At 39.0% G+C, this 25,736-nt stretch overlaps 1 protein-coding gene across 1 annotated transcript in view; it reads left to right on the top strand.

Annotated features, from left to right (window-relative positions):
* Positions 1-25,736, top strand: part of LOC108790162 (carboxypeptidase O-like) — a 37,221-nt gene that overhangs the window by 935 nt on the left and 10,550 nt on the right. Inside the window, exons 3-7 of the mRNA XM_018560376.1 lie at positions 2,238-2,260; positions 18,026-18,150; positions 21,183-21,297; positions 23,187-23,288; positions 25,211-25,315. Coding sequence (XP_018415878.1) covers positions 2,238-2,260; positions 18,026-18,150; positions 21,183-21,297; positions 23,187-23,288; positions 25,211-25,315 — 470 coding nt within the window. The remainder of the gene's footprint in view (positions 1-2,237; positions 2,261-18,025; positions 18,151-21,182; positions 21,298-23,186; positions 23,289-25,210; positions 25,316-25,736) is intronic.

The raw sequence follows: 25,736 nt of genomic DNA, 5'->3' as shown, positions 1-25,736 counted from the left end.
CCAGGATGTGCGTGACGAAGTCATGAAACTGTAGGACACCTCACCTCCCCGTTTTTACACATGTGCCACGTTGCCATTTGCACTGCCCTGCCCCTGTTTACAAGCCCCCCTTGTTTGGCTTGGATTTCAATTTAGAGCTTATAATATATAAATATTTTCGTAATGTATGCCCTGTGTCAGTGTCCTCATTTCAGCCATTACCACTTTACAGTCTTCCTGCGTGACTGATGCTGTGCATGCGTTTGTCATGTATGTTTATTTGGGGCAATGGTTTGCCTGATGCATGTCGCAGCTGTGCAATGGACAGGGACATACAGCATACACATGTGTAGGGCGTACTTGACAATTTGACGTTTATCCAACGGTGTCCCAAAGGAGAATGGACATGTTGTTCATTTTGCATGTTTGGCGTTGGATGTGGTTAATGGGAATTATGACGGGGTTACTTTTATCATCCTCATGTGTGCTGCACATGGGGACTGGTCAGCATGTGTGTCAGCTACATGAGGAGATATGGATTTTTGTGTGAAAGTTGGTTATTGCATCTGTACTCAACATGTAGCCCCAGCAATGGCTGAGCGAGTGGTCCATGAGGGTACCAGAACAGATGTGTGGATGCTGCGAGTAGAGCCAGCTGCCATCATTATCCTTCCGCTTGTCTGTTCGTTTAACGCATGCGCTGAACGAACGATGCGATTGCCATCGAACGATTACTCTACCCATTGAACGATTATCGTACGATTACTCACAGGTTTTCGAACATGCTAGGTAGTCGAACGTCGTACGATCGTACAGTATTCACGGTCACACACTGCCCATACACTGCGCGATTATCGTATGAAAAAACGGTTGCATACGATTATCGTACGATAATCGTTCAGTGTATGGGCACCTTTAGAGACACAGCTGAAAGTAAAATACCTTTCTTTAGATTACAGAATGTGCTGTTTAGATGAACAGTACTGATTAAATATATTTATTGTTTGGTTTCAGTCAGTTCAATGTATTAAACGTTCTAACTAATTTGGATGGAAAATCTTATCTTGGTGGCTCTTATCAGTAGTAGCCTGTTACACAGTAATAGCAGGGTCATTGTACTTTTATGTTTCTTGTTCATTTTTTGTTTATCTCTGTGTCTTCTGTTTTTGTTTACAGAATAAAAAATGTTTGCAATTTTTTTATTTTATTAGACACATTTACTTTTAGGGACTTAAGATTTGTAAACTTTTGTTCACAGCATTTTTCTTTATTAAGATAAATGTTTTACACAGGTATAATGGATGGCTTTCTGGTCCCTTTAAAGTATTTGCACAAACCAACATGTTTCACTCATCTCTACAATACATGCACATTTCCCCATGTTTAATCTCTTTAAAAAGGCTGTGAGTACCATTATTCCTCACGCTACTGCTCGCAAGTATAATGGTACTTATGTGTCCTAATTTTATCCTGTGATCCACTGAAGAAGTCGCTTATGAGAGGGTCCCTTTACCGATCTCAGAGATCCCTTCAGAGATCACAGAGATCGGTGAAGGGATCCTCTCATAAGCGACTTCTTCAGTGGATCACAGGATAAAATTAGGACAGATAAGTACCATTATTCCTCACACGCTACTGTTCGCAAGTCGGGGTGACATAGACCAGGCCTTCTTAAACTTTTTCCACTCGTGACCCCTTTTCGTCCAAGGAAATTTTTACGTGACCCCAGGTATATTGAAAAGGTATATAAATCAAACATTTACTGGTAATAAAGAAAAATTTGTGTCAGACTGCTTGCATGACAGCATAGTGCCTACAGTTAGGGCTAGTTCACATCATCATCAGTGCGTTGTGGCCGGAACACACTGGATCGCATTGAGGCCGGCTCAATTTGTTGTGGGGCGGGATGGGGCATGGCAGTGAAGTGAATGGCACCTCTATTCCTCGAAGTGAATGGCTGCCACTCTAGAACGCACCGCAATTGATTTGAATGGGCCCTAAGGATTCGTCCAGCAGGCAAAATAAATGTAACACTTTCCAATCTGTGTCCCCCAGACTGTCTTACAGGATCCATAGTAAAAATAGTATTGGGGTGCACTCAGCACTAAAATAATGCTCTCCTCCTTCCATACCCCATATTAAAGAAACTAAAGGTATAAAACTTCCATATAATTATTAACACTCACAGAGTTCACAGTACCACCCTGCCCCCGGTGTTAAACTCATCTCCTCCCTGATTTCTTGCTGATTCTCTGCAGCTTACAACCGCCAGCACTTCCAGGTAATGCGGACAGTCAGCTAAGACGGGGGCTGTGTGGTGTCTTAGGACTGCGGTGTGTTCAGAGTCGCACACTAAACTCCCCCCTCCTTTCTAGGGCAGGAGGGGGCAGTGCATTGAAGTGAATGGCACCGCAGCCATGTTCCCCCCCAGTGCAATTGGACGGCAAAACATGGCCTGCGTTCCAGTCCAGTGCCAACGCAAGTGGCATTTTTTGTGTTGGCACTGGACCGGAACGCAGGCAATGTTTTGTTACCCATCCAATCGCACTGTGCCCTCTCCTGCCCCAGAACGAAGGGGGGAGTTTAGTGTGCAACTGCTGTGCATTCCAGCAGCTACCGCTCTGGAATGCACCGCAGTTGGTGTGAATGGGCCCTTAGGAGTGCTGTGCGGTGGTGTGGTGCACTGGGCAAAAAAAAAAGTGTAGTGGCACCTCACTGGAAAGCAGAGTATTGTGTTCCGGCACTGCATGTGGGAGAAATCCAGCATTTGTGTGGGCAGTGGGATGATTAGAGAAATTGTGATTAATAGTATATATACTTTTTATAATAAGCTTGTGTGTGTTTTACTTAGGGCTTATTTACACCAATTGCGGTGCGTTCCAGAGCGGTAGCTGCTGGAACGCACCGCAATCTCTCACTAAAACGTCCCCCTGAGTTCTGGGGCGGGAGAGGGCGTGGCAGTGCATTGAAGTCAGTGGCACCGCAGCCAAGCACCCCTGCCCACAGTGCGATCGGACGGGTGGCAAAACATTGCTTGCATTTTGTTCCACTGCAAACGCAAAAAAAAGAGCATGCAGCATTTTCTGTGTTTGCAGTAGAACAGAACCCAGGCAATGTTTTGCCACCCCTCCGATCGCACTGCGGGCAGGGGGGCGTGGCTGTGGTGCCACTGACTTCCAGAACGCAGGGGGAAGTTTTGCGAGCGATTGTGGTGCGTTCCAGCAGCTACCACTCTGGAACGCACCGCAATTGGTGTGAACAAGCCCTTAGAAACACACACGTAACAGTGAAGATTTTAGAGCAGCATCTACACACACACACACAGGTAACAGTGAAGATTTTAGAGCAGCATCTACACACACACACACACACTACACACAGGTAACAGTGAAGATTTTAGAGCAGCATCTACACACACACACACGTAACAGTGACGATTTTAGAGCAGCACGCGCACACACACACACACACACATAACAGTGAAGATTTTAGAGCAGCATCTACACACACACACACACACACACAGGTAACAGTGAAGATTTTAGAGCAGCATCTACACACACACACACGTAACAGTGAAGATTTTAGAGCAGCATCTACACACGCACACACTCTACTCTACTCACACACTTTGCCTCCCCCTACCCAGCATAGGTCGTGTGACTCTCTCCTCTGCACCCCCACACAACATAGTTAGGTGTGAGTCTCTGCCTCCCCCAATGTTGGTCTGTCTATCTATCTATCTATCACCAACCCCCTGGAATGTCTGCTGGAAAACGTACCTTTCACACTCCAGCGCCTCCGCTCCAGCCTTGAAGCTTCTGCCGTGTGAATAGAAGCTCCGCCCCTAAACAGAAACCTTCCTTCACGTACTCAGCTAGGTAGCTACCAAGTGCAGGGAGGAGGAGGGGGGTGCGGGACATACAGTGAACGACACACATTTCTATAACAAACAAAAAAACTTTCTAAGAGCCCGGACATTCCAGGCTGCATGGGCCCCTCACTCAAGTACCTGCTGAAACCCTCTGATGGCTGCGGAATTTCGATCGCGACCCCCCACCCCCCACTCACGACCCACAAATTAAGAAGGTCTGACACAGACGATTGGTCAATTAACCTTCTCCGACAGTAAAATTGACCTGGTGTGAGGATTTATTTGCGGTGTCAGGACATTAAATGGACTTGCCGAATTTCACTTATTGATCAGATTGGAATGATACCCCAGATGTAGGATCATATTTTGACACTAACTCCCCTGGGAGATTTCTGACGGTTAGATCAAGGCATTGAACAGCTGAGTGGTGCAACAGGAAAGCTCCCTCTCATTTGGTTTCTCCATAGTTGATTGTTTTTCATACTGTTTATATTCACAAGCTTATAAGATACATAAATAATCTTTTATTATCACAAGGTTACACTACAACTGTCCCAAACACTAGTGGTATTTTTACCTCCAAATTATTGGAGGAAACAACACTCAGTCACAACTGATATTAACACTAGAGAAGATTTGCACATTATTTAAGGTGTAAAGGTGCCCATACACTGCACGATTATCGTACGATAATCGTATGCGATCGGTTTTTCGTAGGATAATCGAGCAGTGTGAACGGAGACGTGCGACCGTTTCTACTGTACGGTCGCATGTCTTCTGTCGAACCAGCATGTTCAAAAACCAGCCGGGAATCGTGCGATTCTCGGCTGGTTAGAACGGTGCTCGGAAGACAAATGCCAAGCGGGCCGGTGTGCGCACGCGCACACTGCCCGTTCAGCATTGCGGTCATCGGAAGCCCGCCCCTCAGGGGGGCGGGCTTGCGATGATCGAGAGTGCGATCTGCCTGTCCAAGATAGGCAGATCGTACGTTTTTTTAATCCCTGTACAACCATCGCAAGACTAAAGTCTTGCGATGGTTGTAGAGTGTATGGCCACCTTAAGAGATCACACAGGCTTTTCGGTAAATAATTCACTTTCAGAAGGAATCACTTTATCAATTCATCCAATAATCAACAATGTAAGAGAACACATGTATTTATCCACGGTCATTTATTGACACATGATACAGAGTTGTTTTTCAGGTGACTTTATTCCTTCACTTTATATACCAAGCACAGCATATTATAGACTTCACTGTGGTTTTGATTGCACAACCCCTTGTTATCAAGATATAATCTAGGTTGAGCCATAATTCCACTGCTGTTTGTTGTATACGTGCTATCATAGGGTAACATAATTCAGAGCACAATCTGTCCTACCACTGTTATAATGGGTCATAAATGACAAAAGTCCATCATTGGGGTCTGTAGCACAACTCTGAACCTTGCTGACAGAATGAATATCACATTTGTAAACAGGGAAGCTCATCACTGTAGATTTATGTAGCCACAGAAGCCCTGTTGTTATAATCCTTTATGCCAGATTACTGAGCCTTGGACTTCCAGGCTCCAGAAAGACCACAAAGATCTTCAGTAATATAAAGGCACAGCACATAATCATGAAAAAAAAACAATTCAGATCCTCGATTCTCCAAAAGGCCATCAGAAAAAAGAAAATCATGGCACCTCTGACCACCAGACTATAGGCTTCAACTGCAACCACTTACCTTTGTTCTGTTACTGGGCCCATTGCTCTCCGGCACTGGCCTGCTGTGTGATTGAAGCAAGTAATTGTTGTGTCTTAAGCAGAACAGACAGATCTGACAGGGTCTCAGGAAAGGTAGGCAGTTCACACTGAGTATCTGTTGATGTGGCCTTGGACAGGCTCAGAATGAGTCCCTTAGAAAAAAGAAATAAACTTAGGACTGTAGGTTAGGACAGCAAGAATCTCAGATCCTGACTCCAAAGAGCATAAACTTTAGGCCCAAATGCCAAGACAGCAGAATATGCCGGTTTGCAGGCCATACCAGCAGGATCTTTTGAAGCTGGTGTAGCAAGCTGCAGATCCTTTTGAGGCTAATGTGTCAGTGTGCTGATCCTCTAAAACTTTAGGGAATGGGCACACACTGTATCTTCTGAATTAGAATGTAAAAAGAAGGTCATCTTAAACTGCATTGTCAGAGTGCAGATTATTATAATTCCAACTCATATGCCAGCTCATATTTACAGGATTTCATGGGGGACATCTGAAATATTTGTTCATAAATCTGAGTAAAGTTTAGGGGGTTGAAGGAGAAAATCTGTATCTTGGAGATCAGGGCTGTGTTTGGATAACAGTGACAGAAAAAGAAGTCTCTGACTGCAGGATCACAGAAGCTGAAATATTCTGAAAAATTAATTAAAAATCCACAATTTATTTAGCACACATTTCAGTTCAGGAGTCAGAATCAAAATTAAGATTTAGAAACTAGGAAGTGGGTAGAAGGGGCTAGAAAATTGTGATCGCCTGACTATAGCAGCTGGAGACTTGGGAAGTTAGATGGAAACATTTTGAGGCTTGGTATTCTGCAGCAGCTAGAAGTCTATAGTGCCAGGGTGTAAAGAATAAATGTTTGTTTTTTGTAATATGGATAACTGCTTATGTCAAAGCAATATTTCAAAATAAAGGTTTATTTGGAAAGAAAAAAAAAAGAATACATGTTTGAAATTCTGGCATTTGGTATCAGTGACTAAAGGCCTAGAAGGACTGTCTGCACCTGGGGGAAACATGGGGAAGCAACCCAATTCCAATATTTTAATTAGTTCAAATCATAAACCCCCTGACCACCAATGTACCATGTATTGCATTATTTTTATTTGCCATTTTCCCACTCAGCAAATCCTATTATGAGCTAATAATTGGCGGAAAAACATGGACAAATTTGTGTGCTGATGATCTTTAAATATGTGGTTTGGTTAAATGGCAAGCCCTTAATAAGAATGCCTGGGTGACTCAAGTCTACAGTATGGCATTCACATTGCATGGCTATAGTGTATGATTCAAAATTGTATCCTTATTCTACAGAAAATATTTTGGAACAGTGAATCAGCAATTTGTTTAGCTCAGTGTATTTACTGAAATGTAACATCCTGCTTAGATTAGAGTATTTGTGTAATTTCTTCCTAGTCTGAAATGGTTGGGATGCCAGAATCTCAAAAGTCCTTCTTCAGGAAAAGCTTGTTTTACAGCACCTATTTTGTGTTGAATATAATATATCTTCATTCATTCCATTTACAATCTCATGGTAGGTTAAAAAAACAAAACAATGTACAGATTAACATTTGGATTTTCAAATGTGTTGGGGTTGTTCTGTGGACTCTCTGTCCCATGCCAGAGAGGATGAGGTTACCAAAGAAATACAACAAATGGTCTATTTCTTTTCAAAGCTTATTTAAATGTAAATTTACAGTTTCAGAATAACACCTCTGGTGTCCATTGTTAGGGCTTACATAGATTTCAAATAAATGTTTTTAATTTTAATTTTAATTTTTTTTTTTAAATATTTTTATTGAGTTTTCAGAAGCATAAGTAAACAAGAAACATGACAGATATGCTAATTCCCTCAGAGGTACCGAGCAGAACAGAAAAAGAGTGAAAAAGTTTTTTGGAACTGAAGGGGTCCTGGGGCCGAAGATGGCGAAGGATAGGCCGAAGCTACAGCCAGATCCTTCGGCAGCTTTGTGAATAGACCCCAATGACATTATCAGGAGTAGAACATGTTCAATTAAACCAAGACATGTTAAAACATTTCAGTTCAAAGACAGAAAAAAGGAAAATGAAAACGGAAAAGAAAAATTATCAGTGCATGGAAGGATAGTAGGATCTCAATGTGTATTATACCATGTAGACTTCAAATACCAAGTGGACCATGGAAGCCAAAGTTTGTCGAATTTGTCTAGATTGGAACGTCGTTGCGCCAGAATCCGCTCATAGTTGTAATGAACATGAACCAATTCCAGGCCTACAATATAAAACAACAAATTTCCATGAAAAACAATGTACCGCTTTGGCATGCAAAAATACTGCATAATCAGACCGTCAGGGAGGTTAATGAACCCAGACACTCCGATTCATGAATCCGTTTGGAAAGGACATGTTGCAAGAAACTGCAACAAAGTTTGTTAAAATCCTTGCAATGTACACAGATCACCCAGAGAGGATTGATTTTTTTTTCAACAAACGTGGAATTACTCTTTAAGCCCCAACCTTCCTTGCTATGCCTGCTTAGAGAAACATCTAATACAATATGTGAACTCAACAGTGTTAGTTATACTGTATTATGGTATGAAAAAATAGTGTAATTTCTACTTGTATGAATTACACTGCATAATATGACTAATAATAAACAACTTTTTTGTACGTTAAAGAGAATTTTGTAAAAACAAAAAGAATGGAGAAAAAAAAAAAATTATAAAAAAGAAATTTACATCAACAAAAAGTGCTCAACTTATCCATCTTGTGGTAACACCAAAGTTTATGTATGCAAGTGTGTGGACATTGCAGATCAATCTATAACACATACACAAAGGAATAGCTTTACTAAAGAAGTACACATTATTTGAGTAAATACCTAATTTCCAAAGAGTATGTAAGCAAGCATCACATTAATTTAGTTAATAAGGTGAAGCTGTGTTCACTTCAATAATCCACTTAAATGCAAGCAAAATTTATTTTTATTATTTCCTTGCACACAATATGGGCATTTAAAGTAAGCATGGTTTTATTTTCATTACTTTCATAACCCCAAAGTACAGCTGGGCACCATATAGGAAAATGAAGCTGAAGGGTTATAGAGAAGAGTAGTAGAATACAAATTATTTGTGCTACTAATTTTTTAGACTAACTCATCTGTTGTTCGTGAAATATTAAATAACTAACAACTGAAAACTGCTGATTGTTATGTTATGTAGAGAAAAAAAGGATAGGTACTGTATATTAAAAGCTGTGACAGGGATCTTTATGGAGCTCTTGTAAAATCAATTGGCACGGAGATAGTGAAGATAACACTATCTTTATTGCATACTACAACCAGAATTTGCATACATTTATACCAGAATAAATGTGCACATAACTCTTCAGCAAGATAAGCCACCGCACTCCGCACGATACAGCCTGGGAGTAAAAGATGAAGTCCCCAACTTGGGCAATTTGCCTGCTAGTATTTTTTCTGTATCCACATTCAGTCCTCTTAAAAAAGGTTACATATTATGGGTGAGTACAGAAACATTTACCATATTTTCATTATTGAATGTCATATATTATATTGCAGAGCCAGGATGTATATATATATATATTTATAAGCAACAATTTATAGGTGTAATATTGATGGGAATTAACCACATACAATACCACATTACTTATGGATTGTGGATTCAATTACTGGATTCACAAATTTGTCTGATTTTTAGATTTTAATTAGAAATTTAGATTACATAAACAATGCCATAAAATCAAATAAGGATAAAAATGTAAACGGCTTGGCAGTTCACCAGGATGGCAGATACTGAAAGTTAAGGTAGTATGGCAGGGAGTAATTTTACTCAGATGATCAGTAAGTGCCCATTCACACGTAGCGATATATCGCGCGATTTCCGCCACGATATCGCGCATTTTTGCCGCACGATATCGCGAGACGTCGCCGGCTAATGATATTCAATGGAGCTGTCTTAGCTCCATGTCTCGTGTCGCTCGTCGCAAGTCGCTTCTACAGGACCCTTTTTTTCGGCGGAAGCTACAGCTGAAACATCACCCCCCACCCCATGTTCAGGTACAAAGTATATGTCATTCTTGCCTAAATGGGGGGTGTGATGGAGGCCAATGAAAAAAAAGGTAAATAAACCAAAAAATTGTCAACTTATCAAATTTGCAGAGGGGGAGGGTTGCAATCATGGAAACTTAATTTTCTGTGAAACTTCAAATTTCTGTGAAGGTCCACATTAAAGAATTACACAAAGCATTATCAGCCAAAAGATTACTATATTGTTGCCAATTATAAATATTCTGCCTAAGAATCTATGTGTTGATTGAATAATTTCAGTGATATTCTAATAAATTATATTTTTCTCAGAGCAGTTGTTCTAAAACATCAAAAAAACTGACAAAATTAGAAAAGCTCCATACTATTGACTCTAGTGGAGTTAAATAGCAACATCCCAAGTTTTTTCTGATGACTAGTAGATATTGTATAGCAAAGCTCCCAGCACTGACTACTGAAAACTTTGATGTTAAGAGCAAGAAGTAATTTGTGATGATTCAAGTGGCTGTGGTACAGTCATCTTTGTAAGGTTTGTGCAGAAATTAAATAAGGCCCCATTAACACCGAATCCATTAGTAGCTATTTTTTAATGGATGTCAACGGATGCCAATGGAAAATGTATGGGCGCGGATGTCAATGCAATGGAACGAAATGGAAGTATCCCAATCCATACATACCTGACTCTGCCACCAGTCAGTTGGGAGACTAAGGAGAGTATGCACTTAGGGCAAGGGAAGGTTAGATACTTTAGTTCACATATTATTTAAATCTTTTAAGTGTAACTGCACTTTATTTTGTAATCCCAAAGCCCCCCTCCCCATATCACACTATGAACTAACTCTCCATAGAATTGTCAGGAAGTATTTTTGGATTACACTCTCTCCTTTTCTCCATTACACAGATGAAGGTGTTCTGTAGTCCACAGAGAGAGCTAGTTACTAGTAAGCACCAATACACGGAATGTTACTAGGCACATTCCCCTTAGATTGCATTGAGCCATATTAGCAGAAGTGAAGGTAGGTTTATCATGTGGAAAATGCATAGGAATAGTCTGTGTGCTCTAATCCTTTATTATGTTAGATGAGTGTGTATGCCTATCAATAATTAGATGAATATAAATTCATGATTTTAATAAAATAGAGTAGTTTCATATAAAATTATTAAAGTGACACTAAACTAAGGAGTTAAATCTTAAAAATGCATTCAAGTACCTTAACTATTAACAAAAATGTATTTTGTGTATCACTCGGCTGTAGATCCACAAATCATCTCTGAATTGGTGCTGACACTGTCCTTCATTCTGGCGGGTGGCTACTTTTGTTCCCCATGGTACCTGTGTGTGTTGTAAAGTAGCCACCGTCCCAAGCTCATTCCCGTGAAAGATTATAACTTCAATAAAAATGAGTAAACTAAACATGAGATTGTAATCTATCACAGGAGTTAGTTGGAATGGTGGCTACTTTAAAGGATTAGAGCACAAATCCCTACTGTAGTTTTGACTTTAATGCTATTTGATACTACAATTAAAATATACAAAAACTAAATTACTAAAATCATATCGTATCTAAACCCAAAAGCAAAAATGTAATATATTGCGATATTGCGGCTAACAATGCTTAAAAGTGGTGACTGCATTAGGTTTGTTTTTTCCTTTATTTTCTCCTGCTGATCTGGCCAGTAAAACACTTCCAGTCCCAGGGTGGCTTCATTCTATGGAGGAGCAATGGAGCCACCCTTGGACAGCCTTATTGTCACCCTGTGGAGAGAGTAATGTTAGATGGACTGGCAGATTTCAATGGGCTTGAGTAACAAAATTAATCTAAACTCAACTTTTTCTGGACAGCTTGGTCAGTTAAAGGTAGTAAAAAAATGACCGATTTACTGCCAAGGGAGAAATATTTATAATATGTTACATATTTACATAGTATTTGAGGTTGAATAAAGACACAAGTCCATCAACTTCAACCTTTTTGTGTTTGTGTCTGTGTTGTGCATGCATTTGTGTACATGTCTTTTATAAAGGTATTTTACGTTGCTGTGAAAATTTTATTTATTTAATATGTTATATATCATCAAGTTGGGTTTTAGTATTAATATGTTATGGAAATTTATACTGCTTGAGGGTGGCTGAGCTAAACTGTATTGCACTGTATCTGCATGCAACAACAAATAAAGGATCAGATCTTATGTTACTAGCCAGATCACCAAGTGAAAAAAAGGAAACAAAATCATAAAAAAGAAAACTACTATAGCCACAACATTTAAAGTTCAGTGTGCTGCAATATAGTAAGTGATTTGATTTTGGGTTTAGGTATGCTTTAACATGTTAAAGCTGAACTCTAGACAGTTACTGTATATACCGTATACAGTTTAAATGCATACAGTTTATAGGAGCTGTTTTTCCTGCAAAATAATTTATATTTCTGTGCATTCTTTACATAGTGCTACAAGACAGCAGAGCCAGCTTGTTGGTTTGACTTTTCTCTACTGCGGTTAAAAAATACAGCTAGTTCCACTCCCTGCCCCAATCCAATGATTAGTCTGTGAAGGAGCAGCTGAGGAGGAATGAGTCCTTCCTCTGTCCACTTTACTTTCTACTCCTCCTAAAATGTTCTTTGCCTGCTCTTATGCACTGCAGCACAACTGACTGCCCCATAATGTTGCCCCTCCCTCTGCTAGTCTGAATGTACTTTACAGGGGATTACAAGAGTCTGATAGCAAGTAAAATTAGGCTCATACACTAGGTGTGTTTATTAATCATTTTTATTGAACACATAACTGCATTAAACAGTGCTTTTATATCAGCCTGGAGTTCAGCTTTAAACTTTGCTGACTCTACCTTACCATGCATGGCTGAGAGCCCGAGCCAGCCGTACCTGCGCCCTCTCTGGCCTTTAGATCCAGCCAGCACTGGAAAAGCAGAGAGGGAAGGGAGGAATCCCCACAAGGAGCAGTGGCTGACAGACAATGCTCTGCACTGGGAGCAAAACCAGATCTGACTTTTGGTATTAGAGCCAGCATGGAAAAGATAGTGTCCCTGTGTCCCATGCTGGCTATAATCATTAGGGAGAATATGTTTTACCCTCCTCACACTTCCCTTTTAATGTATGTTTTAATATTTTTTTAATATTTAAATATTATATATATCTAAAAATATTTTTAAATCTGCAGCTTTAATCAAAATAATAACAATCAATTTGCCATAAAGGACCTGGATAAGTCACTTCCTGGTATGTGGCAATGCACTGTCCCTGTCTTCCATTTGTGCTTATGTGTTGTCATCCCATTACACAGGCTTTATATGGAGACTATGAGTGGCCATTTCAACACACTTATGCAGGCATGATCCACTGTTCACTAACAGGAAACCCACCTTAAGAAACGCCATACAGTCATTACTGGAGTACATGCATGAAGATAGGAAATGGTTGCAAAGGTATTGCAAGAGATCAGTAGCTCTGAGATGCTACAAAGGTTGAAAAAAGTATTTTATTTAAGAAAAATGGCAATTGTTTATGATGCAAAGTTTATATATACTATAAGATACTACATGTTTTCCCGAGGAATTAAATTTGGGTTCAGGTTGAACATGGGCACAAATCATACGCAAACTGTAGTGATGTCATTGTGTGTTTATATGGTTTACTTGTAAAATAACCTCCAATGGGGAATTACAGTGTATATACCTTGACTAGTGTGTATCACATGATCTCTTATGAACTCATGCAACTGTGATTAGTAATAAAATAAATCCTTCCTTCTGTTACTGACTAACTGATTTTATCTAGTATGCCATATTCTCATATCTCCCTTCTTGCGAACACATCAGGAATGAATATGTTAAGATTAAAAGCAGACGTGTCATTTTATGCATTAATATCTACTGAGGTGCTAACTGGGCTATGTCACAAGAACCTAACTAGCTTATTATAAAGGCAATACCATAATGCAATAATGTCTTTATGGTAGTCTTTAAAGTGATCTGTAAATGCTTTGCATGCATATTACCAAAATATTTATTTCCTTTATGACACCATAAAGATGGGTGTGCAAATCCCAGTTTATTTGTACATCTTGTCTTCCTTTTAGATGTTAATTGTACATTAGGGGCAATAACAAGTCATAAACTCAAAAGGAGTTCACACAGCTTTTTAGGGTGATTAAAAGTTAATGTTAGGTGAAGCGTTCCTTAACTCGTTTTGGCTAAGAGCCCAGACTAAATTGCAGAATGTATTGGAAATCTTTGAATCACTTATTTTAGATGTAGATGCATACCCTAACTGGGTGGCATTTCTTTTGCTAAGGCACTGTGCATCATAAACAACAGCCACTTTTTTCCATTAGAAAATACTGTTTTCTTCCTTTGCTGCTGAACTCCTGCAGTCTTTTCTTTCTACACAAACTCACTCCAGCAGTGGTTGCACATGTTTGCTCAGGGTAGGTTTTCTAATGGTGACAATGGAGGAACATGATCTAAGCCAGTGGTTCTCAACCTTTCTAGGGCCGTGACCCCTTGGTAACATTTGCCAAGTTGTGGTGACCCCCAACGATAAAATTTAGGGATGAAGGGGCTGCTGCAGCGACATCTGGCGGCGTTGCGGGGGGAACTGATACTGCTGCGCTAGGAGAGGGCTGAGGAGGACTCTCGCCTAGCACAGCAGAAATCACACAGCGACCCACAGATTGCGAACCACCGGCGTCAAAATACAAAAAATACAAAAAATTAAAAACCACCATACGAATGCATAGCTAGATTCCTATTAACTATTTCACTTTGCAATAGCCAATAGCAAACTAGCTATTGCACCCGCCTTCTGCTGCTGTCAATCACTAGAAGGGGACATCGATCGACCAGAGTAAACCTCTCCGGGAGAAAGTGTTTCTCTCCTGGGCGGCCGGGAGCCGCTGGGCAACCCCTGGCAAATCGTCATTCAACCCCCGACGGAGTCGCGACCCACAGGTTGAGAACCGCTGATCTAAGCAATTGGCTTTTGCATAGGCACTTACAGTCTCCTCCAGAAGAGCCTGTGACAGGGTGATAACCAAGGAGAGCGATTGGAAGGTAGTGACAGAGCATTTTCTCCCTATAAGAGAATGTGGCTGAACATGGACCTTCATTGCAGAATCAATAGGTATTATTTTAATTGAAGCTGTAGACTTAAGAAGGTTGAAAATTATTTTGTATTGCTATTAGCATGTCGAAGTTTGTGTAACATTTTAATGATTGACTTTACGAATACTTTATATACTTTATGAATATGTCAGTAAATTGAAAGGACACAATCATTTTGATGAAGTAATTTATGATATCCCATTTGTTGCTGACACCTATATTTACTTTGCTGTTGTAAATGGACTGTTGCCATATACCCTTTTTGCTGTGTTTGATACACACATATAAGAGTTATTCAGGGGATAGGATTCCCTGAAGAGATGAGTCTTTAGGGATCGCCTAAAGGCAGACAAAGTAGGAGATAGCCTGACAGGTTGGGATAATCAGTTCTAATGGATGGGAGGGACTCTAGAGAAGTCCTGGAGGTGATCATGGGAGGAATTGACAATGGAGCTAGAGAGCAAAAGGTCTTTGGAGGAACGTAGGAGATGGTTAGGGCAATACTTCGAAACAAGGTTGGAGATATAGCCGGGGGCTATATGATTATATAATGTCATGATAAGGCATTACGTTTTCTAGACAGAAATAATGTACCTACAGTAATTTGAATTCAAATCAAGAAATTAAAGGAAATCTATCAAAATCAAAATGTTAAAAGTTAAGTAGTTAATTATTTTCATAACATTTTCTGTTTTAGCAAGTGATAAAATAAAGTGAAATGACAAACAACGGATGTAATATCATGAACACTGCCAGCCAAATCAATTTGCTTATCTATGGAGACAATTATATAGGATAAGAACTTGTCTTTAAGATAACACAAGGTTCTTCCGAGTTCTTCTCCTAGCAAAGGAAGTGAGCTTTATCGGTAGCAAATACTGGAAGATCTCTTAGCCTGATAATGTCAGTTTAAATACAAACCAGTGTCAAACAACTTCAACTACTTCAATAAAGAAAGTGCAAAAGGTAAAGCAAAGTTTATCTCATTAATGGCACTTCTGTAAACTGAACTCTGCCTGATAGACCCCAGCAAATACAACATTGACTTATGTGTTCAGCTCTTAAAGTTGAAGTAGTTTTAAATTTCCAAACTCTTTTTTTAATAATGAATCCAATAATCAAACAAATATACATTACCCAGCTAAATATTTATTTACATTTTTAACCAAGGATATACAGTCATTATGTTTCCAAACAGCTGGCTTCAACCCTATTAGCTCAGCTTCCCTGAACTTCCTGTTCAATACAAGATCACACAAGGGACAGAGTAGTCTCTAGCAACTGTCCATCTACTAGCTTGGAGAAGGGAGGAGGGAGGGAGGTGCGGGGAGCAGAGACCTTGTTTTGCATGTGCCTGTGTGGTGGTGGAGACATACACAATTTTGTACCACAAACAAGGGTGGCTCTATAAGACCCTGCAAGGGAAAGGAGCCCCCCTAAAAAGAATATTAGGACCAGTTCTCAGGGATCCGCTGATTCTTCAGCGCTAAAACTTCTAACCATCAAGGAACAGCATCCATTGTAAGTGATTTAATCATCATATAAAATAGCTTTAAACCTTTTTGACTTTAATATCACTTGAACTCCTCCCAGAAGTGAAAGAACTATAGACTACAGTGTGATGCAGTAGTAAGGACATTTTATCTAGGACACCGTAATATACTGGAAATTTTTTTTTTATTGTTTTTGATTATGTTCGTCGGTAAATGAATGAATGGTTGTAAATAGCTTCACTAGTTTAACATCATGTTTATGAAAACAGAATAATTTAAATTCTGTGAGGATATGTAAACCCCTGTGATGGCATTTACAGTCAGATGCTTTGTTTTCTTTTCATTTCATCAGCGACCAGGTCCTCAAAATCATTCCAGGGACACCCAAACAGAGTTTGTTTTTACAAGAACTGACAAAACAATGGCGGGTAAGAATTATTTTCAATAAGTGAAAGCATATAACAGGCCTGATAAACTAAAGGATATGCACTTACACCAGCTCATTGATCGTGCATAAACATGAGATTGTATCATGATATATACTTTATACAGTGTAACATGCACAGACTCACAGGTCACACATGGACTTTTCATTGCTTAGTGAGCGAGTCATATTATTTTTACCTATAAAACCTATCAGCAGATGGGTTAAAGCTGAACTCTGAAAACCAGCATTTCAAGATCCCTCTCAATAAGTTCAACGAAACTGCTAAAACATTTTGAGGAAAAAATTGTAAAGAATGGGAAAAAACACTGTTCCCTGGTGCCAGGAGGAGGACTTATGCTGTTGCCCTGTGTCACATACGCATGTACAAATAGCACTATATTTTCCATGATTTAAAGAGAAATGCAGGACATGGTGGGTGTGGCCTGTCAGTCAAAGTATGTGCTCATTGTGGGCAAGACATACCAGCAGACTCCTGGCCTGAAAATGCAAATGATGGATTTACATTGGGTGGTTCAGAGCAAGAGTCTGAGACTTCTCGGTACTACCGCTACAGCACAGGGTTGCATAACTATGTTACTGCTCACTGTATAAAGAACCGCATAGGGGATATTTCAAGATTGGTGGGTGGAAAAATGAATGCGCATGGCGGCCACTCTTATTAAATAGATATCAAGGGGACAGAGGCCTTTTCATTATTGAACAAAGTCTTAAATTCTGAGTGCCTGGGTAGGTATGCATGTAAGCCAGAAGAAAATGTTTTTTGGTAAAAAAAAAAAAGAACCATACCCAAATGTAATAAAATCACTCAGTTTTGTGGCATCTCAATCATGTGGGCACATGTATCAGCCCACAATGCAAGCATGCCATAATTTACCCCTGCTCTTGTTCATTTGCTTTAGTAAATCAGCTCCTATATGTCCATTGGTTAATAAAGGAAACCCATACTGAGATAAATATGGAAGCTTCAAAAGCTGACTTCTCTGAAAATTCCAGTTCTCTGCCAGTCATGTGGTTCAGTGGCTTCAAAACTTTCTAACCCCACACTAGTTTACAAACAGAATTCTGATCTCAACCTTCTTCCAATTTGCAAGCTTGTTCCAGGTGTTCTTTAAAAATTCTTAAAGCCAGAGACAGCCAGAAAAAAAAGAGTTTTTCTCAATAGAAGTTTCCTTTAATAGGTTATTTTGTTTTATCCTCATTTTTTGTGCTCATTAACTCTGGTTACATGACCTAGACGACCTACTCCAATTAATATAAAGGGATATATATGGTATATCGGAGCTCCAGGGTACCAAACACATTTTTTCTATTTTGTTTTATCCAGCTAGATTTGTGGAAGCCAGATCTTATAGAAGAAATTTATACAGGAAGAGAAATACATGTTCGGGTCCCATCTACCTATCTCCAGCGCATGAAAGAAAACCTTGGTCAGCAAAATATTCCATTTACGTAAGTAGGCTCATTCACTAGCAAACAAGTTCTATATTAAATATGCTAGTTATCTATTAAATATATGTTGGTTGTCAATTAAATATTATATTGCGTTATGTGTTTAAATACATAATAGCAAGTTAATGATTAATATTGTTAAATTGTCTTGCTGTAAATGTGAGTGTTTTGCTGTTTTAAAACCTCCACCTGCCTAGACTGATGATAAACAAAATGCATATTTTAGCTTTAAGAACCTCAGCCTAAATAAATTACACATTTTAACACTATTAAGTATTGGAGTTTTCAGGTACAACAAAAGATGATTTTAATTAAAATTACATAATTTATTTCATAACATAATTTTAAAAATTCATAAAACAAATGCATGGGTCATATTTGTGTTACTTGTTTCAACAATAAATTCAACTGGAAAATACCCTTATTTTCTTGAATTTAGTTCATATCTTGTATGTTCAATTTGTGGTTCTATGCGTTTGACTCTATTGCTTCATCAGGAAACACAGGTAGGTTTATTGACACAAGCACAAAGTTTTTGTTTGGCCAACCATCTCAAAGTGGATATACACTGAGTGGCCAGATTATTATGACCACCTGACGTTTGCAGGCAAATTAGCTATAATTAGCTATAATTTCACGCTGAAGTTGCTAGAGGGCCAGACCATTATAAATAGGGAAGCAGGTTGTTTACCATGACAGTAGAAGTGATTTTTTTCTGAAGATATGGGTAAACAACGCTATTTAACAGCCTTTGAACGTGGGATGATTGTTGGCGCTCAAGCCATGGAGCGAGTATCAGCAAAACAGCAGAATTCGTTAAATGTTCAAGAGCAGCTGTTGTTAAAGTGTTTAAAGACTGGACTGTCAGCTGAAAATCTGGGTCTGAACGTGCGAAAACGTGCGACTAGTCAATGTTAGGGCAGAACGGAAAGTGGCAAGACTGGTACAAGACAACAGAAGGGCAACAGTGCAGTGTCAGATTCCTCGCATCACCTTTCAACATCTCGTGGAGTCACGAGGCGGCCCAACAAAGTCATCTCGTAGAGTCATCTCCTGTCTCAGCGTTGGGGGGCTTTTGGAGGGGTATATATTAGTACAGAACTTCTATCTAAGCCCTCAAAATGTATTTATCGCCAAGAATATTCCAGGTGGCTACCATTTTTCATGCCAGATAGATAGATAAGATGTTAGGCTGTCCTTTATTTTTCATAAATCAATAATCAGGCACTCTTTTCCCCTGTATCCCTGTTTCCCGATGGCCATCCTGAATGTAGGGAGACAAGCCGAGGACAACTGAACAATTTGACAACTGCAAAAGTCCTACTTAGCTTATATTAGGACAGCAAGAGGAACAGATTATTCTTTGGGAAATCCACATATTAATTTGGACATTAAGACACCCAAAACATTAAGACACATTTTTTCAGCTGCAAACAAGAACCTGCTGCTGCCCAACAGCACAGCCTTTATCTCAATGCAGATTGCACTTAAGCTACAAAATACAGCCTAATCCAGGACCCAGCATGAGACTTTGACTTAACAATTAGGGAACAGCAGCACATTGATGAGGTCATCACTCTGCTCTCCTGTCTTGTAAGCACGTTGTAAAGCATTAGACCCATGACACAGATCTGTGCACTACTTCTCCCAGTTCAAAAGCTGATAGGCAAAAGGATTACAAAATACTTACATTAAGGCAAATTAAGCAATGAGCTTGCACCCCAGCATGGTGTAGTAACTCAAAAATGTATTAAAAGAAAGAAATAATAAAACACACTCACATATTTCATAGTATAAAAAGCCCATAATAGGAGGGGAGCACACTAGAGGTCACACGACCCAACCACCATGGCTTGTGGCTGGGAGTTAGCTGGGCATTATGTCTTTGGGGCTCAATGTAGATGTCAATTGTCTGCAGAATCTGCCAGGTGGCATGCATCCTTGGCTCCTAAATCCTTACCAGTGCTAGAATGCATTTCGGGGAGGCGCTCCCGGTATCAAGGCATATTTAGGTATGTGAAAACACACAGGCTTATGTTCTAATGAATGTATAACTGAATTGATTAGTGTTTTTGTGTAAAAAAAAAAATACCAGCTTTATGGAGGACATTTGTCACAAAAGCCTCCACAGAAAGACACAAAGGAAGTAACGGATCCCATGGATAGATATTACCTTATACTTTACCTACAACTGTGATAAAATATCATCAAGTGCAGGAAACACATTGCCTCTTACTTCCCAGTGCAGCACTGCTAAAGGGGAATGCACAGTAAAGTATGGGAACACAAAAAGGGTGACTTGAACAAAAGTTTTTACCAGGGCCCCATTGTTTATTGCTTCACTACAGAAAAGCATGTTTCCCAAACTTTTCACATCATAACTTTCTAGATAAAATAAGGTACCTCTTTTAAAGTGTCCCACAACATTTGATGGTTGCTGGTTAAAGTGTGCCAAGGAACAGAAATGTAATATATTGCAGCTTACCACTCCTTAGATGTGGATTTTCTTTTTCCCTCATTTTCGCCTGGTGATCCTGCCAGTAACACACTTCCTGTCCTAGGGTAACAATGCTCACTCACTGTACTGTATCTATAGAGAGGCAGCGTTATCACCCTAGGAGAAGACTACACATCACGCCCCTCTTTGTTATGTAAAACGTATTGTTATTTATACCTTTTAATGGGAGTAGACACACACAGAAGTCATGGGACTGCAGATTAACAACAATAACGCATGTTTATTGCATTCTACTGAACACAACTAAACATGAGCAGCATCTTAGCTTGCTTCTAACTTCTATAAGTGGGGACAGATCTTTCACCAAGAAAATGTCTAGCTATGGAACCTGTCAATTATTGTTCTTGCCACACTCAGTAAATAAACAGCTGAATGCATGCCCAGAGTTTTATTTCCCATTACTCTATAGATCCAGCGGAACATCTTTACAACAGTAATAATGTAAAACTCCTGGTCTGATCTCAAATTCAGCATACCTGCAAAACGTTAACTGTGGTGTCTGTTTTATTTCCAGGATCCTGATTGAAGATGTACAGATATTAATAGATAGATCACTTGGAGGTCGGAGCAGAGCAAGGGCAATATCTCTGGAAACCTACAACTATACTATGTATCATCCAATGAATGAGGTAAATCAGAAACTGCAACAAATATAAAAATGCCCAGGCACATTTCAATTTAAAGGATAACTTGCTTTAAAAAATAAAAACATTAATATAACACATCATTTTGTAATTTAGTGTTTTTAAAATAACCTTTCAATGTAAAACTTAGTTGTTGTAATGTTCTAAATCTGTCAAAAAATAATTGCAATATAGCAAGGTGTTGGTTCTCTACACAGTTGGTGTACAGAACACCCCAGAAATGTCACCTCCTGCTTCTGTGATTGGCTGACTGATTTTCACAAAATTTGCACTAAGATACAGGTATCATTTTTGGCATCCCTTGCAAAAGGAATTTCACTTTTGGTGAGATACTCCCTGAGTAAGGGAGTAAGGGCAAGTGATTAGGAAGATTGGAAAATCTTCAGCCAGTTTTGATGGGTCATTATTCAATCTTTTGTAGAATGAACCAAAACAAGTTATCTATTAAATATACTAGCTATCTATAACATATACAGTTTGCTGGTTATCAATTAAACATGCTAGTCATACATTCAATATATGCTAGTTAAATATTCAATATTATATATTTTGACATATCATATGTGTCTAAATTAGCAATTGTGGGTCAATGATTGATATTGCTCAATCACATAGCTGTAAATTAGAGTGTATTGCTGTTTTAAAACCTCTACCTGCCAAGTGTAAGAATGTAAAGAAAATATAAAGACATTTCAGCTTGTAAAATATGTAGTATATTGAATTATTACTTTTTTGTATTATTCAGTCTTTTGTAGCATGCAGAAAAAATCAACGCAGTGAAAATTGCATAAAAATAATTGTCTCAACTTCATTGTGACTCTAACCATAATTTGGATCAAAATAAACAACTGCAAATATGTGTGGCAGGTTAAAGGAAAATATTAAACCACTTCTGATCAATTCTTCACATAATGATGTAAAATTGATGTGTTCATAGACATTTGTATAGATTTGCTTTGATACAAAATACAGTTTGTGTAACAATTCATGATATATGTATACCAAAAGGATGGAATGACAGCCATTGTTAAAAACCCGGGAAAGCATGGGCCATATGATAAAGGGTTTAGTTGGTAGGGGGAGAGTGAGGTCTTCCGTGCGAGGGGAGTGTGGACCAGAGAAATATCCTTTGTTATCCTTTCTGAGGGGCTATATTTACTCATGGCATCTGGTGAGTACCCAACGCTTGGGGGGCTGCTGGATCAAGGGGAAAGGAACAGAAATAACCTTTTTATTTTTTCTTTCTTTTTACCGCTAATAAGTTTGCTTATTGAACACTGTCACCTTTCCACTGATAATTGAGAATTCACCTTGGGACTGTTATTATTTATTATCAACCTACAACTTACATTATTTTTCACTGTTACTTGTGATTATATGTGCTGATTGCTATTAAGTATCAGCTTACCACTGATTATATTTACTGTTTGTTACAAATTACATCTTTGGAGAATTGTCTTTCACAGGCTGCACTGTTTGATATTTTTTCACGGTTAACTTAATGTTACCCCACCTTAATTCAATTCAGTTTAGTTTTGCATCTGAACTTTTTACACTTTTTATCTATTGATATCACATAGATTTTCCACCTATTATTCAACCTTTATTAGATCATGCTTACTCATTTTCTATGTTAGACCATCACTATATATATTTTTACACATATACCTTTTGTTTGTATTTCACCTTTAGCACTGTGTAATTTTTTTATATACCAGAGCTATATATATGTCAGCCAGGAATAAACAGATATTTTGTGGGTAACAGATCATAGAACTGTTGTGTTATAGTCTCATCCTATCATCCATGTTATTTACATTAGGTTTCTAAAATGTTATATTGCATTAGATAATGATGTGCATATTCTTTACTAGGTTTATGAGTGGATGAAACAGGTTACAGATAAGCACGGCGATTTAGTGTCCCATCACCTTCTTGGACATACCTATGAAAAAAATCCAATCCATTATTTAAAAGTAAGTGAAAAACTCTGGTGTAAAGTATTACAGCTTGGTCTAGGACTTGCTCGAGCCTGTTACTGGACATTAGCACATTGATGAGTATTTCCTTCTGCTTTCCCTTCTGGTTTGCAGCTTCAGTGTTAGAACCCAACCCCAGCCAGATTATTTGCTTTAGATTTGGACATTGCAAGGGAGAGAACATCTGCCTACATTGTAGTACTGCTCCTCACTTTTAAAGTTTCTGTGACAGTTCGATGGATTTTGGACTGTACCAGAAGTAAGGAAAAATCCACTCACATCCATTTTTTTCCAGATGTCAGAACAGAAAGTGAAATAAAATCCTCCAAAAGAAACACAGACAGCATTAAAACACATCGTCTAATAGAGTAGGATAGGTTAGGGTTAAGCACTTCTGTCTGGATTTTATTGCTGGCGAGATTGAGATTTCCCTCACTTAATTTTTAGGTGACTATTGTCAGACAGAACAGGAAGAGAACAAAATATTTCCTCTACAGACACACAAACATCATTTATAGCTGAACTCCGAGCATAAAAACTTTCATTTAAATATAATCACTAATAGCCACAGAATATATAAATCCACTTTGTGTCCACCAAATGCCTTTGCAAACTTAGATAATATAATGCATATATAATGGTGACATCATCACTGTGGTGGACATATGCAGAGAGCAGGGCTGTGGCAGCAGCCCAGCAGGCTCCACCCACTACCGTCCGCCTGCGGCAAACTACAGGAGGGGGCGAATACAAGACCAAATTAATGTCCATATCCCATCACACTCCTCACCGGTAAGTACCTTTGGAATAGGTGGGTGCAGCAGTGACAAACAGAAGGTGCTGCTCAATAACAGAAAAAAGGGGGTGACTGGCACTCCAGTATGCTGATCAATATGCCTTTATTGACACATGCTCAGTATCACATAACATAAAAATCTATGTTTGCGAACAATGTTTGATGACACGTTATTTGCATTATTTGTACTGGTGGGACCCATTACATGCACCACAATGCATGTCTGCATAGGTCCATTTTACATGGGTGTCACATAGCATGCGTGTTTACACATGCTCTCCTTCTATGAGGGATGCATGTTCCAGCCTAACTAGTCATGGATTATGCTACTTTTTTATTTCCCTTGTGACCTCTTGTGCGCACCAGTCTATGCGCATCCTGATGCACAATGTGCAGCAAGTCAGGTTTGACCTCGCACAATCCGGAAAAAAATCATTCTCCATCATCGCTACCAGCACGTTGTATTCTGATAGCGGCCACTGGCTGCTTTCAAAATACCCAAATATGGCCGGCAGCTCATTGGCTGTTGGCTCTATTTGTACAAAGATTTTCCGATCGACTCCTTTGATCAGCTGATCGAGGGGTGTTGGCCGAAATCCCCCCCCCTCCATTGTCCATAACATAGAGAGGATGGTGTTGTAGTCCTCAGAGAGCAAAAAAACCAAAGTAAATGATAAGGGTCAGTAGAGGCAGAGAGCACAGGAAGTTATCAGCTCACAAAATAAACAGGTATTTTTTTTAACTTATCAAATAGATATAACAAAATCTCCTCAATCGTATATTTACAGTATACTAATAGTACGTAACAGACAAAAAAGGACCAAATAAGAGAAGTTTATTGTTTGGGTTTACATACACTCTAACTGTGCTAATATTACATGAGGGATCTAAATTGCTTGTGTGCTGCAGTTGGAGATAAATGAGAGACCCAATCTCCTTCTCTCCAAACTCCTGAGGCTGAAAGTTCTGCTTTCTGGTTTCACTCACAGCAAAGCATGAGGTCGAAAACATCAAACTCATATTTACTAATCCCCCTCTTATCTTCCTGATGATCTTTAACAAGGATGCTGGCAAAATGGACATGTGTTTCATTCTGACCAGTTTACAAATATTTATGTTGTAGGTTGGACTTCCATCGCAGAAGACGAAGACAGTTATAGTTATGGATTGTGGAATTCATGCACGGGAGTGGATTTCCGTAGCTTACTGCCAGTGGTTTGTTAAAGAGGTACATATGTATAGCTTCTTTTTTTTTTAACATATATCATTGCTCTGTACAGTATATGCCAGCTTTGAACCACAGCTCTCCAACTATTGAACATTCTAATTGAATAGACTTTTGCCCCAGAATGTGAATCTTCTGGGATCTCTCTGGCTGCTGAATGGATAATAAGAAGATTGATAAATTATTGGACATGGTTATATAGGAATTAGTGGGATATGGTTACATAGTAATCAGTGGTCTTTTTGGATGAACTGGCTTTGTTTACCGCATAGTGAACAAAAGGGTGTGCCTGCATGTAGCATAGAGCAAAATGGGGAGCATGTATTAGAACACACTCTAATACACATAAATGTGAGCAGATAGTATGATCTGCATTATACGAGAATAACTTGTTAATTTGTGTTGCTAATGCAAATGTGGTTTT

Source organism: Nanorana parkeri, unplaced genomic scaffold, assembly GCF_000935625.1.
Source record: "Nanorana parkeri isolate BGI_ZX_2015 unplaced genomic scaffold, ASM93562v1 scaffold453, whole genome shotgun sequence".
Taxonomy (NCBI): Eukaryota; Metazoa; Chordata; class Amphibia; order Anura; family Dicroglossidae; genus Nanorana; species Nanorana parkeri.
This window is presented reverse-complemented; position numbering and strand designations above follow the sequence as displayed.